Source organism: Rattus rattus, chromosome 8 (assembly GCF_011064425.1).
Source record: "Rattus rattus isolate New Zealand chromosome 8, Rrattus_CSIRO_v1, whole genome shotgun sequence".
Lineage (NCBI taxonomy): Eukaryota > Metazoa > Chordata > Mammalia > Rodentia > Muridae > Rattus > Rattus rattus.
In genome coordinates this window covers 10,914,254-10,928,768 of record NC_046161.1, presented here as the reverse complement: position 1 = coordinate 10,928,768, position 14,515 = coordinate 10,914,254, and the positions used below count along the sequence as shown (strand labels likewise).

The 14,515-nt window shown below is 44.1% G+C and overlaps 1 protein-coding gene across 1 annotated transcript in view; it reads left to right on the top strand.

Annotated features, from left to right (window-relative positions):
• The first annotated feature begins 13,702 nt into the window (after positions 1 to 13,702).
• The window catches only part of Hephl1 (hephaestin like 1), a 65,057-nt gene continuing 64,244 nt past the window's right edge, over positions 13,703 to 14,515 (top strand). The window contains exon 1 of the mRNA XM_032909916.1: positions 13,703 to 13,869. Coding sequence (XP_032765807.1) covers positions 13,703 to 13,869 — 167 coding nt within the window. The remainder of the gene's footprint in view (positions 13,870 to 14,515) is intronic.

Below are 14,515 nucleotides of genomic sequence, written 5' to 3'. Positions count from 1 at the left end.
ACCCTATTTCTTAATTGAAATATTTGTTTTTTTATATCTAGTTCTTAATATTTTTTAATATTAGTCCCCTATAGTATGTGTAGTTGGTTAAAAAAATCTTTTCCCATTCTGTGGGCTGCTATTTTGTCTAAATGATGCCATCCTTTGGAGTAGAGAAGCTTGTCAGTTTCATGAGGTCCCATTTATTGTAACTGTTGATTATAGTGCCTGTGCTATTGGTGTTTGGTTCAGAAAGTCATCTCCTGTGCCAGGGAGTTCAAGGCCATTCCTTATTTTTCCTTCTATCAGCTTCAGTGTATCTAGTTTTATGATGAGATTTTTGGTCCGCTTGGATTTGAGTTTCATGCAGGGTTATAAATTTAGATCTATTTGCATTCTTCTGTAAGCAGCTGCCCAGTTTGACAAGCTGCTTTTTGAAGATGCCCTCTTTTTTCCAATATGTATTTCTGGCTTCTTTTTCCAAAATCAGATGTCCACAGGTGTGTGGATTTATGTTTCAGCGTTCAGTTCAATTTCATTGATCAATATGTCTGTGTTGGTGCCCATGCCATGCTGTTTTATTTCTATAGCTCTGCAGTACAGTTGGAGGTCAAGGATGATGACACATCTAGCAATTCTTTCATTACTCGGGATTGCTTTAGCCATTCTAGGTTTTGTGTTACCGTATGAAAGTGAAAGCTGTCTTTTCAAGATCTGTAAAGAATGGTGTTGAAATTTTCATAGAGATTGCATTGTGTCTGTAGAATGCTTTTGATAGGATGCCATTTTTTCTGTGTTAATCCTACTGATTCATCAGCATGGGGGATCTGATATCTTCTTCAATTTCTTTCTTCCATGTCTTAATTTTTTTTTAATCACACAAGTCTTATCAATCACACTTGCTTGGTTAGAATTACCCCAAGATATTTTATATTATTTGAGGCTATTGTGAAAGGTGTTGTTTGCCTGATTTCTTTCTCAGTCCATTTGTCATTTGATATAAAAGCCTACTGATTTTTATGAGTTAATTTTATATCCTGGTATTTTGCTAAAAGTATCCATCAGTTGTAGGTGTTTCTTGGTGGAATTTTTGGTGTCACTTATGTATGCTATCATAGTATTTTTAAATAAAGATATTTTGAATTTATCCTTTCCAGTTTGTATCCCTTCGATCTCCTTTAGTGTTCTTATTGCTCTAGCTAAGACTTCAAGTACTATATTAAATAGGCATGGAGAGAGCGGGCAGCCTTGTCTTGTTCCTTGTTTTTTGAATTTTTCTTCAATTAATTTGATGTTGGCTATAGGCTTGCTGTAAACTACCATGTTAAATTATCATGTTAAAGCTGTTCCTTGTATCCCTGATCTTTCCAGGACTTTTATCACAAAGGATGTTATATTTGCCAAAGATCTTTTCTGTGTCTAAAGAGATGATTATGTGTTTTTTCTTCCAGTTTGTTTATTATTTATTAAATTTACATCACTGCTATAGATTTACATATGTTGGACCATCCCGGCATGCTGGCTTGGATGAAGCCTACTTGATTGTGGTGGATGATCTTTTTGACATGTTCTTAGATTTGGTTTGCAAGTATTTTATAGAGAATTTTTGCATCTATGTTCATAAGGGAAATTGGCCTGCAGTTCTCTTTGTTTGTTGGGTTTTATGTGGTTTGTTTATCAGGATAACTGTGGCCTCATAAAATGAGTTGCGCAATGTTCTTTCTGTTTCTATTTTGTAGAATAATTTGAGGAGTATTTTCATTAACTCTTCTTTGAAAGTCTGGTAGAATTCTAAGCTAAAAACCATCTGGCCCTGAGATATTTTGATTTGTAGATGTTTAATGACTGGCTCTAATTCCCTAGGGGTTGTAGGTCTGTTTAAATTACTTAACTGATCGTAATTTAACTTTGATAAGAGTTATGTATCCAGAAAATTATTCTTTTCATTTAGAGTTTCCAATTCAGTGGAATACAGGTTTTAAAGTGTGTCCTTTTTATTCTTTGGATTTCCTCTGTGTCTGTTGTTTATGTCCCTCTTTTCATCTCTAATTTTGTTAATTTGGATATTCTCTTTCCACCTTTTAATTTGGCTAATTTTCTCAAAGAACTAACTCTTTGTTTCATCGATTCTTTGTACTCATGTTTGTTTCATTTTAGCCCTGAGTTTAATTATCCCTTGTTATCTACTTCTTTCGGGTATTTATTTATTTATTTATTTATTTATTTATTTATTTATTTATCTGTCTGTTTTAGATCTTTCAGGATCACTGTTAAGTTATTAGTAAGAGCTCTCTCCATTTTTTCTTTTAAAATAGGCGCCTAGGGCTTATGAACTTGCCTCTTAGATCCACCTTCATTGTGTCCCATAGGTTTGGGTATGTTGTATTTTCCTTTTCTTTCAATTCTAGAAAGCCTTTAATTGTTCTCTTAATTTCTGTCTTGGCCCATCTTTCACTCATTAGTGAGTTGTTCAGTTTCTATGAGCTCATAAGCTTTGGGTTGTTTCTGTTGTATTGATATGCAGGGTGTTATTTCAATTTTCTGGTATTTATCGAAACGTGCTTTGTGTCTGAGTATATGGTCAGATTAGGAGAAAGTTCTATGAGGTGCTGAGAAGACGATATATTCTTTTGGGTTTGGAAATATTCTGTCAGTATCTGTTAGCTTCATTTGGTTTAACTTGTCAGTTAGCTCCAGCATTTCTCTGTTTAGTTTTTGTTTGGATGGTCTGTCTATTAGAGAGAGTGGGCTATCTAGTCTCCCGATGTCAGTGTGTGAGGGTCAACATGTGATTTAAGCTGCAGGAGTGTTTTCTTTTTAAATGCTTTGTGTCTGTTTGGTATATGGTCAGATTGATGAATATGAAGTGATTGGTTTTGTTAAAGTCTATTTTTATTTTTTAAAAGATTTATTTGAGGTGCTTGAGAGGGCATCAGATTCCATTATAGATGGTTATGAGCCACCATATGGTTGCTGGGAATTTGGGTTTGAAAGAAAGTGCTCTTAACCATGGAGCCATTCTGTCTATTTTATCAGATATTTAGCTTAATTGTATTTTGAAACATCTTTTAACTTGCTTTTTCCTTGGTGTTAGGGAGCATTTTTTGGATATAGCAGAAGGATGGATTCTGTTTTCCCATCCAGCATTTCTCTGTTTATTGAGAGATACTAATAAGCAGTGTTTTTTATTTTGTTGTTGGTCTAGTCCAGTTTATTTGTGTGAGTCCTATGCATGTTCTTTGATTTGATGGCTTGAGAGTATTTATTAATAGGCATTTTCTTTTCTATTGTAGGGCTGGATTTGGATATTCCTTAAATTCAGGTTAGGAAACTTTCTTCTATGAGTTTTTGTTGAGAATATCTGTTTCTTAGAGTGCCTTCTGACCAGGGCCCTTTTTTTTAGAGTCTCTGTTATTCTGGTAGGTCTTTATATGTTACTCAGTCTTTAATTTAATCTTCTTTCTTTGTTCTACATTTATGTTTTATTATTTGCCAAAAAAAATTTTCTAGTCCTTTTTATTTGGTGTCCTATATCTTAAACCTTGATAGGCATCTCCTTTGTTGGGTTAGGAAAACTTTCTTCTATGATTTTGTTGAGAATATTTTCGGTGCCTTTGACCTCGGTTTCTTCTCCTTCCTCTCTCTATACTATTCTTTAATTTGTCCTTTTCATAGTATCTTAAATTTCCGGGAAGTTTTCTGCTAGGAGCTTTTTAGACTTAACATTTTCTTCTATCTTGTCTTCAATGCCTGAGTTTCTCTTCTTCCTCTCTCTTATCTGTTCGTGAGGCTTGCCTCTGAGGTTCCTGTTTGAGCTCCTAAATTTTGGTCAAGTCTTGATAATTCTGGCTAGACTTTAGGGCATTTATTCATTCCTCTTTTTCTGATCTATTTTGTCTTTGCTTCGGCTGTATTGCATTTTGGGGACTGATTTTGTTCTGGTAGAGACATGGTTGGTTTCTGTCACTCTGGGTAGGGAAGATTTAATTTTGGACTGATCTTGTCTTTGTTCTTCTTAGGTTCTTTTTGAGGAGGCTGTTGCCTGGCAGGAACTTGTGGGATGCTGCTAGATTTGACCACTGGGGCTTCTGGGTAAAATGTTTTTCTAGGTCTTGGGGGCTGACATTTAGAAATGGGATTGGTCTAGGTGTGCATATTGGGGAGTGCCTGGGAGGATCCACAGGAGAGAGAAGAGCAGGATATTCCACCAGAATCTTAGAGGTCAGAACAGGTAGTCTGCTACAGAGCCGGGGATAAGACTGGACCATTCAATATGAAGAAGAGGAAGGAGAGTTAAAGTTCACAGTTATGTTAGGTGGAGGCGATGCATGCCTTTAATCCCAATACTTGGAAGGTAAGTGGATATACCAGAAAATATTTAAAGGTCTGCCCTAAACTCCCATGTGCACGCAGCCCTGCACCGAATCAAGAGCTCTGGATTCACGAATAAAAGACTTGTACACATAGCGTTATTTTTAATATGCCTTACTTTGCTCAATGGTTGAGCACTTCCAAACCTCCCCACAGCTAGCACACACGCCCCTCCAGTATTCCTGAGTTAACAGTTTCCAAATCTATATTTTATCTTTGCTGCTCTGTTTCCTTCTGGGCAGCCCTCCCACGGGGCCACTTTCCCTTTGTACCTACATTTCAGCCATCTCATCTCCTGCTCCTTGACGGTGTGGTCCATCCTGTGTTCCTCTCATGGTGGGATCCCCTTTTCTCCTCCCAGGCATTTTCGTGCCTAAGAGTACCAACTCTGTCACCCTGCCCAGATATTGGCCGCTGGCTCTTTATTGACCTGTCAAAAAAACCAACTGTCGGCAGGGACCTGCAGTGAAATACGGATTCCCATGTAAGCACAAATCAAATCCCCAACAGGTGGATATCTGAGTTCCAGGCCAGCCTCGTCTACAGAGCAAGTGACAGGATGGCCAGAGCTACACAGAGAATCTCCAACTCTAAAAACCAAAATAGATAGATAGATAGATAGATAGATAGATAGATAGATAGACAGACAGACAGACAGACAGACAGACAGATCCATAGTCCATTGTTACGCTACTTGCTTCCCTGCCTCCCTGACTGGAGTGGTCTGTGGGTTCCCAGGGAATGCCTCCTAGTGTTGGAGACCGGGATAAAGTGAGGCATGCAGGGAGAGAGTTTGCAGAGCAAGGTCTGTGTTATCCACTGGAGATGGAAGCAGGGGAGGAGGGAAGGCCGCAGCAGGTGGTTTGCTACAGAGCTGGGGGTGAGATTAGGAGGTTGCATTTGGAGGAGACAGCGAAAGGTGAAGAACTGCAGTCACCCATCTCCTTCCTTGGCCAGAGTCTCAGGATGCACTTCGTGAGGAGTGTATGAGTGAGTTAATGGGTAAGTAGAGGATGATGGTATTGAAACAAATGAAGCTCAGGACTCACGTGAGCTAGTGATGCAGACTAACACAAGAGAGACATTATAGGGTCTGCGATGAGCTGGAAGAGTCATGCTCTCGGAGGCAATCAAGTACAGATTCTTTAGTGGATACTATTTTAGTCCAGTAGAATATTTTGAAGTCAGCCTGTGAGCTGATGGTGTATCTTCTGACCTAGATGTATTCTTGGGTTCCCTCTGGTTTGAAGCTGTCTTAATGTGTGTCTCACTCTCTCAGCTCCTCCTCTCAATCTAATCCTATTCATGGGAAAAGGCCTAATAAACTCATCCATTCTCGGCAGCCACACCAGTGAGATCAATACCGGGAGATACTTAAAATTTTTACAAGGTTCATCTTATTGCAAAGAAAGAGTTCTCTGATGGTGGAATTTAAGCCTCAGTGGTGAGGCCAGGCAGAGTCTTGGCTGTGTTCCAGAATCCGTGCTACGTGTGTCTACCTGCCCATACTTGGGAGCTGGGAGATGAATCCCTACAATAAAACTCTTCTCTCCAGAACGGTGCTTTGATGGCCAGAAGTGCCTCTCCTGGGGATCTGTGTCCCTGGGAGACCTCAGTTCAGACAGCCTACACTTGCTGCTAGAGCCCTCACTTTTAAAGGATATTTCCAGTGTATATGTATGTATGTGTGTTCATTTGTACATGCATATGTGAGCATACACATGTAGACCAGAGACTGAACTGTGGCTACATAAAGCTCATACATTTGGTTAGACTGGCTGGCCCTCAAACCCAGGGATCTTCCTGTCTCTGCTTTTCTCTCGTCAATAAGAAAACAAACCTAAACTCTGACTGAAAAGGGGAGTGGAAGGCATGATCCTTGTATTGTCCTTAGATCCGATGGTGAGAGCCTGTGCTAAACTGAAGTCCTGGGCGTCCCTTGTTCTGAGCACTTTCCTTAGGATGGCTTCTGTCTGGTTTCTGGATCTGGCTGTGCCATTGGAGCCAGCCATTCTGAGCTCAGGCAGGAACTTAAATGGCCCTTGGGATCTGGTCTCTGTTTCCATGTTCCTCTTTGGAATACTTGTGCCCCAGGACTGGTAGATCAGCCGGGCACTCAGGGACTAGTGTCGCAGGCTTGTTCCAGAGTCCTGTGGCTTGCTCTGGCTGTAGCTGCAGGAGGTGGTCTCAAGGACCAGCTCCCTTCTTACAGTGGGGATGATGTGTCTTTGTGGCACTGCGACATTGGATTACTACAACAGTAACTGCAAACTGTGGTGATACTCAGTGACTTATGCAAGGCTGCTCTGACCCACACCCAAGGACAGCTCTGCCCAAATTCCTCAGGATCACTCATCCCAGAGTGCTGGGGTGCGAAGCTTCCTGTGGAGAGGAGTTGCAGAGACGGAAGGGCCAGCTCTACGCTCTTCCTTTTTGGAAGCTGGTGTTCTTTAGTCTCTTGCAGGGTGGTTTGCCTCAGGCTTATGGGATATGAGGCATCTCCAGGCCCTTTCCCAGTGTGAGGAACCCTTACTTCATAATTAAAGTCCTGGTGACTCCACATAGAGGTATTGAGTCAGCTTAGTTTGCAAAGTCAGGTATGAGCCCTGAAGGACGAGCTGTATGACTGAAAATAGAGAACAATCGTTTGTTTATTTATTTATTGTACTTTATATGTATTTTCTTAAAATATTTATTTACTGTATTTTATGTGTATCCGTGGGCCTGCTTGATGATATTTGTACCACTTGAGTGGCAGTGCCCATGGATCCAGCAAAAGGGCATTGGTTTCCCTAGACCTGGAGGTACAGGTGGATGGGAGCTGCCCAAGGTGGGTGCTGAGAGCAGGTCCAGGTCTTCGCAAGAGCAGCAAGCGCTTGGCATTGCTGAACCACGGCTCCAAGTCCAAAGCTAGGTTTAAAGCCCTAAAAGCACGACCCTTGCCCTCCTCTCCGTACTTAGTAAGCAGCAGGGTCTGATGTCACATGGCCTCCAGGTCCCTTGACCCCTGAGGTTGGCTAACTTTCTTCTTTTCTGTCTACACATCCCGTCTGTATATACTCTGGGGGTTTATTTGTTTGTTTGTTTATTTGTTTGAACAGGGTAGCTCTGGCTGTCCTGTAAGTCATGTAGACCAGGCTGGCTTCAACTCACAGAGAGCCACCTGCCTCAGCCTCCCAAGTGCTGATTAAAGGCATTGGTATTTTTCTTTTTAAAGTGGTGTTAATAGGTTAGGGTTTCTAGGAGAGAGACTTCTACATGTTTTATTCCACCCTATAAAATGTGTGCTTCAGAGCAAGCTGCTGGGCCACCACCCGAAGCTCTCGGGCACTCCACAGACACCGCCCAAGGTTCTCTTTGTACATGCTCAATTTGGGATCGACTTCAGTCAACTCTGCATTTTTAGACTCTGAGATAGGGACTGTGTGGGCCTCATCCTTCACTGAACAGAAGAATGGCTCCGGTGGCTGCTTAGCTCGATGGCTTCCTGGCGGGAGGGGGGGTCAGGGGGGGGGGGGGGGACAGGACGGGACGGGACTCCAGCTGCTGGGCAGTTTCCTCCTGTGCTTAGTAGCTCTGTTCCTTTCAACAGCCTGGTCCTTGCTTACGCTGGAGAAGACCTCATATAATTTTACTGTTTCCTTCCATGAGAGGGCAGCCTGGACATGGCTTGCAGGATAACACAGAACTGCTATGTACTGACGGCCAGGGTTGGGGTCTGTGGTGTGAGCTTCCGAGTTGAATCCTGACTCAGCTATTTTCACTGTGTGTGAGACCCTCCCTGGGGTTCGATGTGTCATGTCTCCCTCACATTTTCAGAGGATAAACGAGAGGAGACATAAGAACTTACTAAAAGTGCTACTCCATCAATACTGCTGTTTCCTTGGGGTTCGCTGCAGGCCTGCCTCTGCGCTAGTTGCCCAGCACTCAGAGATGGGCGCTTAATCTCCTCATCCCGACAATACCAACTCTGAGTGTGAAGATGGGGCAAGGCTGGCTCTTCAACCCCAAGCCTGGAGAAGCGGCACGTGAACGACAGCAACACAGGGTCAGGCCGAGGAAATTAGTTCCCCCACCCTCACCCCCCAGGGGAGTTGGGGTGAAGGTTGGGGAAATGACACCTAGTTAGCCCAGGAGTCTAGACACGGGGGCGTGGGGGTGGGGTGGGGGTGTGGCAGAGGCTGACAGGTGGAGACTGGGTGGTTCCGGAGCTGAATTTGCATTTGAATTAAACTGAGACCTCTGGCTCGGGAGGGTGGATGCTGGAGAACAGGGGGAGATGCTGTTTCCAAGGAGACGCCAGTGTGCAAGGGAGAGTGGTACTTAAGCCATCAAGGGAATAGACAGGGAGAGCAAGCCAGCTGCCCACTGCAGAGGAAGTCAGAGGAAGGAGTGATTAAACTGGGGGCGGAGGCTGGTGTGCTGGGCGTGGCCGGAACTTGAGGAAGCACCCAGGAGTGTTGGAGAAGAAGGGAAGGAATTTCCTGGGGGTGGAGGGTGGGGTGAGAGGAGGCTGGGAGTAAAATGGAGGCTAGGGCAGAATGGTATGTTTGTGGAGAGTTTGTGGTTTTCTGTGACACTTTTATCTGGACCATCCGAGTGGATGGTACCCAAAAACCATTTTGGCATTCTTCTACAGCGGATAGGTGTATAGCCCATTTTTCTTTATAGAGAGTGGATTTCCATTAGTGGTCCGAAGCGGGCATCTGTATGTTCTCTATTACCCTGTTCTTCTCTTTACTGGACACCTACCTATGCGGCTTTGGAGATGAAAGGGACTCTATCATTTCTGGGTGTGAGGTACTCAGTGAGAAAATCAGCTGACCATTCCAAGCCTTAGCATCCCCTCTTGTCAGACAAAGGCAAAAATGTTTGCCCTAAGCGTAGTATAATAAGCAAATGAGAGAACGCATATGAACGTTGCCAGACTCAAAATGGAGTTAATTATGTCACTTTAGAGAATGAAGCCTGGAGACTGAGGCAAGGCCTGTGTACGTTTGCCTGAAACAAGAACCCTATAACTCAGTGTACTTCTGCTGAGACATCAGCCCAGCAATGGCCTATTCTACTTGGGGCTGAAGCCACTTCTTGTGGGATGCTAGTGTTTCCTCCCAGGAAAGGATATGAGCTAAGTCACTCCAGTTGACTTACTGTCTCTTTTTTATCCTGTCTATGCTGGTTTGAATGAGAAGGTGCCCAGAGGCTCAGGTGTTTGAATATTTGGTCCCCAGTGGATGGAACTGTTTGGAAAGCAGCATTAGGAAGTGTGGCTTTGTTGGAGGGGGTATGTCACTGGAGGTTTCAAAGGTCCACAGCAGTTCCAGTTATAGAGCTCCCCCCCCTCTGTGTGTGTGTGTGTGTGTGTGTGTGTGTGTGTCCTCCCCACTTTGTGATTGTGGATCAGATGGAAGCTTTCAGCTACTCCTTGTTTTTGTTCCTGTTGCCATTTTCCCTACCACCATGGTCCTGGACTTTAACCCTCTGGAAGTTTGAGCCCCAAATTCAATGCTTTCTTTTATAAGTCGTCTTGGTCATAGTATCCTGTCACACCAATAGAAAAGTAGCTAAGACACTGTGCAAACTTAATACCCTGTGAGGGAGATAATACTCACTAAATCGGAGGGAGGTGAATAACTACTTAACTTAAGCCTTCAGGAAGATCCTATATGCAGAAAACAGCTGAGTCAGGATTCAAATCTGAGCCCACCCTAGACCACCACACTCAGAACAGTAAAACTGGGCTGAACGGAAAGCCAAGGCCAGGGCCAGGCTTCCCTGTCATGGGAGGGAACAGTAACGTCACAAGACGTGGCATCAAGCTGAGGGAGATTAGACCCCGGCTAGGCAGATGTCCCTGCAGGAGTATTCTTCTGTGCCAGGGCGTGGTCCTGGCAGTCTCCTGTCACCTGTTCTTGTTATCAAGCAAATATGCATGTGGTGGTTCCCTCATAGTCTCCAGATTTTATTTATTTTTCTGTGGTTGATATAGAATGCAAGTAACTGCATTTCACATACCTTGGGATGAATTTATGTTTGTGATTAAAATTATTTTGCAAGTCTCCTTTTTTTATTATTTAAAGGGATCCTCTTAGTTATCTAGAGAGCACATACTTAGCATGTATAGGGCTCCAGGTTCGATCCCCAGCATTACCAGGAATAAGCAGAAGGGGGAAAGGAGGGAGAAGAAGAGGGAGGGATGGAGGGTGTGTCCTTTTGATTCAACCCTAACTTCAACCTCATGCAGGAGCTGATAAGACCTGTGTGTGACCTGACGTGACAGCACACAGACTTGTTCCAGTTGGCAAGCTGACTCCGACACCAGTAAGAGAAGCCAGGAATTTGGGGCTCCACATGGGAATTAGAAAGGCTACCAAGTGAGCCAGGGTCTCATGAGGCTGGATCTCCACTGTCTTCTATAGCAGTGAGAAGGCTGGGCCAATGGATGCTCACGGTCAGGATCTGGGATGGTAGGAGTCTCCGAAGGAGAATTAACCTATTTCTTTTAAAAATGCAGATAGTATTAAGATAGGCTATTATAATGATACCTCAGACTGAGCATGTGGTAGGAAAAGAGTTAGAAACCAATCTGGTCTGTGTAGTAAGTTCCATGCCACCCAAGGCTACATCGTGACCACTCCACCTTTCTCTCAATCAATCAATCAATCAATCAATCAATCAATCAATGTAAAACAGACACCTTGGCTAAGGTTACCTAGAACATGATTGGTCTGATTTGGCTGTTCTTGAGCCAAATATGATATTTAAACACCTTAAGCTTTAGGATTATACCTGTCAGTCAACTGTCAATCATGGGTAGGGGAAGCAGAGGCTCCACCCATTCCTGAGGAACCAGTTAATGGCTACTGGAGGAGGAGAAGTCATTTTCTTTGATGGTGTAGCCATGAGTTAGTTGCCCGCATTCCAGCAAATCACCTACCATTCCTGCTCATGGAGGCAACCCTAACTAAACCCAGGGGCTCACATTCAGCCTTGAAAGTAGGAGGTGGACTTGCCAGGAAGAAAGGTTCAAGAAGGACTGAGGATAGCAAGGGGGCAATCGGGCAAATAAGATTAAGATCCCTTCTATACTGGGTAAAGTGTTAATGAATAGATAAAATACCCGTGTTCTACCTCAGAGAGGTGTGTGGTATCATGTCACTGTAGATAACCCAGTGAGTCTACTGAGGAGAATAGGGGGCTACTCCATCCATTCGAGGATCAATGGCCGTGTTTATGCCCAGTGGAGCTGAGAGTCAATGTTATTCACAGTCTTCCTAATTGGATTCTTTACATTCATTGTAACCACATCTTGTCCTGTCAATCACACTATGTGTTGTTTTCTGTGCTGTGGTAGCAGGGAATCCTTTGGGGCCAGGTTCCTATTTTTAGGACGTACAGATACCATTTGACCAGAATATCAGTGCCTTGAGGTGAAAAGTTTTCAAACTGTTTTCCAGGAATCCTGATTTGTCATTTGAAACAGACACTTTTCTTGTCATTTGTTCTTCAGTGACTGCGTTCTGTTCTATAAAGGGGCTCAGTATGTTGACTGCATGTTGCTGTAGCAACTCTGGTCTATCCTTGTCTAGCTCCCCCGACCCTCCCTTTTTTCTTTTTTTCTTTTTAAATGCAGGCTGACCTCGAATTATCTGTGTAGCTCGAGTAGTTGGCCTTGAGCTCTGGGACCTCCTGCCTCTTGGATGCTAGGACTGGAACATGGGACATGATTCGTTTGGGGGGAAATTTGTGGTAGCTTCCAAGTAGCCTGATCTTCTGGGTTATAAATAAGAATTTGTTTGACCAGAGACATTTCCATATCCCAAAGATGTCCACCTCTTTGTCAAAGTGCTATTCACAGCTACCCTGGGAGTACTCTAGAGTGGCTGTAACTGTCCTAACTCCATGGAAACTTCCAGAATCATAGAGTCAAAAGTAGATTAGAGTGGAAAAAAATATGCTGTGGGAATTATTCTACTGAGAGGTGCTGTTAATAAATCCAAGGCAGTGAAGCACTTGGCTGTGAGACAGTACAAGCAATGTACACTTTATTGGGAGAGATAATATATAAAACCCATGCTGTGGAATCTCTATGGTGCTCGCTTGCTTTATAGAAGGCATGGTGGGCAGAACTTTGGCAGGAAAAGTAGAAAGAAAAGAATTTTGGGAGAAACAAAAGTAAAGTAAGATCTAGGGCAGCACTGTATGGTTACTATGGGCGTGGGGACTTCAATGGCTAGAGAGAACCTTCTACTGTGCTGGGGATGGAGGCGGGCACCTTGCAGACACTGTCCTCTTAAGTCTTCTGGAGAGTTCCTCCATCTTGTCTCACAGACAGAGCCTTGGAGCAATCAGTTGATTCCCTAGTGCTGTGAAGTTGGCTAGCAGTGGAGCTTGGGTTCAGATCCAAGCCTGTCCAGCTTCAGAGCCCCGGAGGCTCTTCACTTCACACTGAAACCGATGGCTCAGGAACAGCTCTGTGCATGATCCGACTGCTTCGCTTCCAAGGCTGGACAAGGTCTCTCTCTCTTTCAACACTGAGATTCTAGGTCATCGCTCAAGGCGTATGGAGAAGCACTCTCATTACCTTTTGATTCAAAGTTCTGCTGCTGAAATTTATCTTTGTGGTCTGGAGGGCACCTCATCCTCTGACATTGTCTTTCATTCTGAGGAAAATGATTGATTTAGGGGTGTCAAAGTCTAAGCTCTTGGTTGATGAGGGCAGCCAAGCCCCTCAGCTTTGCTGGTGGGGTCTGAGTATTTTGGGGAGACGAGAAAGTTGATGGGTTGGTAGTGGGGTTTATGGTGCTGTTAGAGCTTTATGCGTTGACATGAGTGTTTCCTGTAGCCTCATAAAACAAGCCGGAAGGTATTACATCATCCCCTCTGCCATCCCAACAGAGATCAGACCTTATTTTATGCCTGGACTATTTCCTGATGGCCCACTCTGGCCAGCTCACTTTTCCAACTGTACAAAGTTCTGAAGTATGTGTGGAAAAAAGGAGGGTGGGGGAGAACCCATCTCTCAGGTGGTTTCCCTGCCATTCCCGGGAAAGACAAATGACTCATATAGAACAGAGTACCCAAAACTCTCAGAAACAGGCCTGTGTAGCTTGGCAGTGAATGAATAAGCCAGTCATGCATCTCTTGGGTGGCTGGCAAGTTTGTCGTCATAGCAACTCTCCCATTGAGGGAGGTCTGCTTGCACAAGTTGTCAGCCCATGTCCCAACCCCAAGCTACCTGAGGAGGAGGGGCCAGGCCAGTCCATTCCTTATTTATAACTCGCTCTAAGTGAGGGGGAGGGATCACCAGGTTGACTCCCTTGCAGACTGCCTGCCCGAGTTACATTCACAAATGTTTCTGAAGCAGCCGGGTGGCTGCATCCTTCTTGAGTTCCTGGGTCTGCTTGGACTGGTTGGTGCAGTCACCAGAACATACTACATTGGGATTGTGGAAGAATACTGGAACTATGTGCCTCAAGGGAAGGATGTTATTACTGGGAAGAGTTTCTCGGAAGACAAGTGAGTGAACTTGGGGTCCTCACAGACTCCCCAGTTTGACCTCTTGGCAACTCTGGGTCAGGGAGGTTGTGGTCATTAGGTGGCTATGATGGAGGCGAACTGACCCAGGTGGAAAGGCAGGTTTCACTTCTGCCTGAGGATCCCTAACCCAGGTGCATCTGTAACCTGTGAGAGAAATTCCCATCTCTCTCTATTCCCTGAGCCACCTGCTCTTCCTGACTGTGAAGGGACATCTACAACCAGTGTTTGAACAGCAGGTTCTCCTTGGCAGCTTCTGGAGGATTTGGGGACTCTGTGAATAAGAAAAACAAAGGCAAATAAGTGTCAGAGCTGTTTTCTTAGTTGTGTTTTGGGAAGGTGGTGTTTTTACCAGGCTGTATGCTGTCTTGCTTCCCTTTTGTGACGCAAGATGTAAAACAGGGGTGGTTATAACAGAGATGGTCATATTTGAAGAGTTTCCTGTGAATCTACTTAGAAGTGGGTCTTCCTCTGTTGAGCCATTTGATTCACTGATCCATTTGGTCCCTTTATTCCAAAGACCAACGCCTTCTCAATGCTGGAACTCACGACACCTTTGGTGGAGATGGTGCTGGACATCTCTGGCTTTTAAAGTTTAGCCGAGAGCATTCCTCCCCTTCAGGGCTCA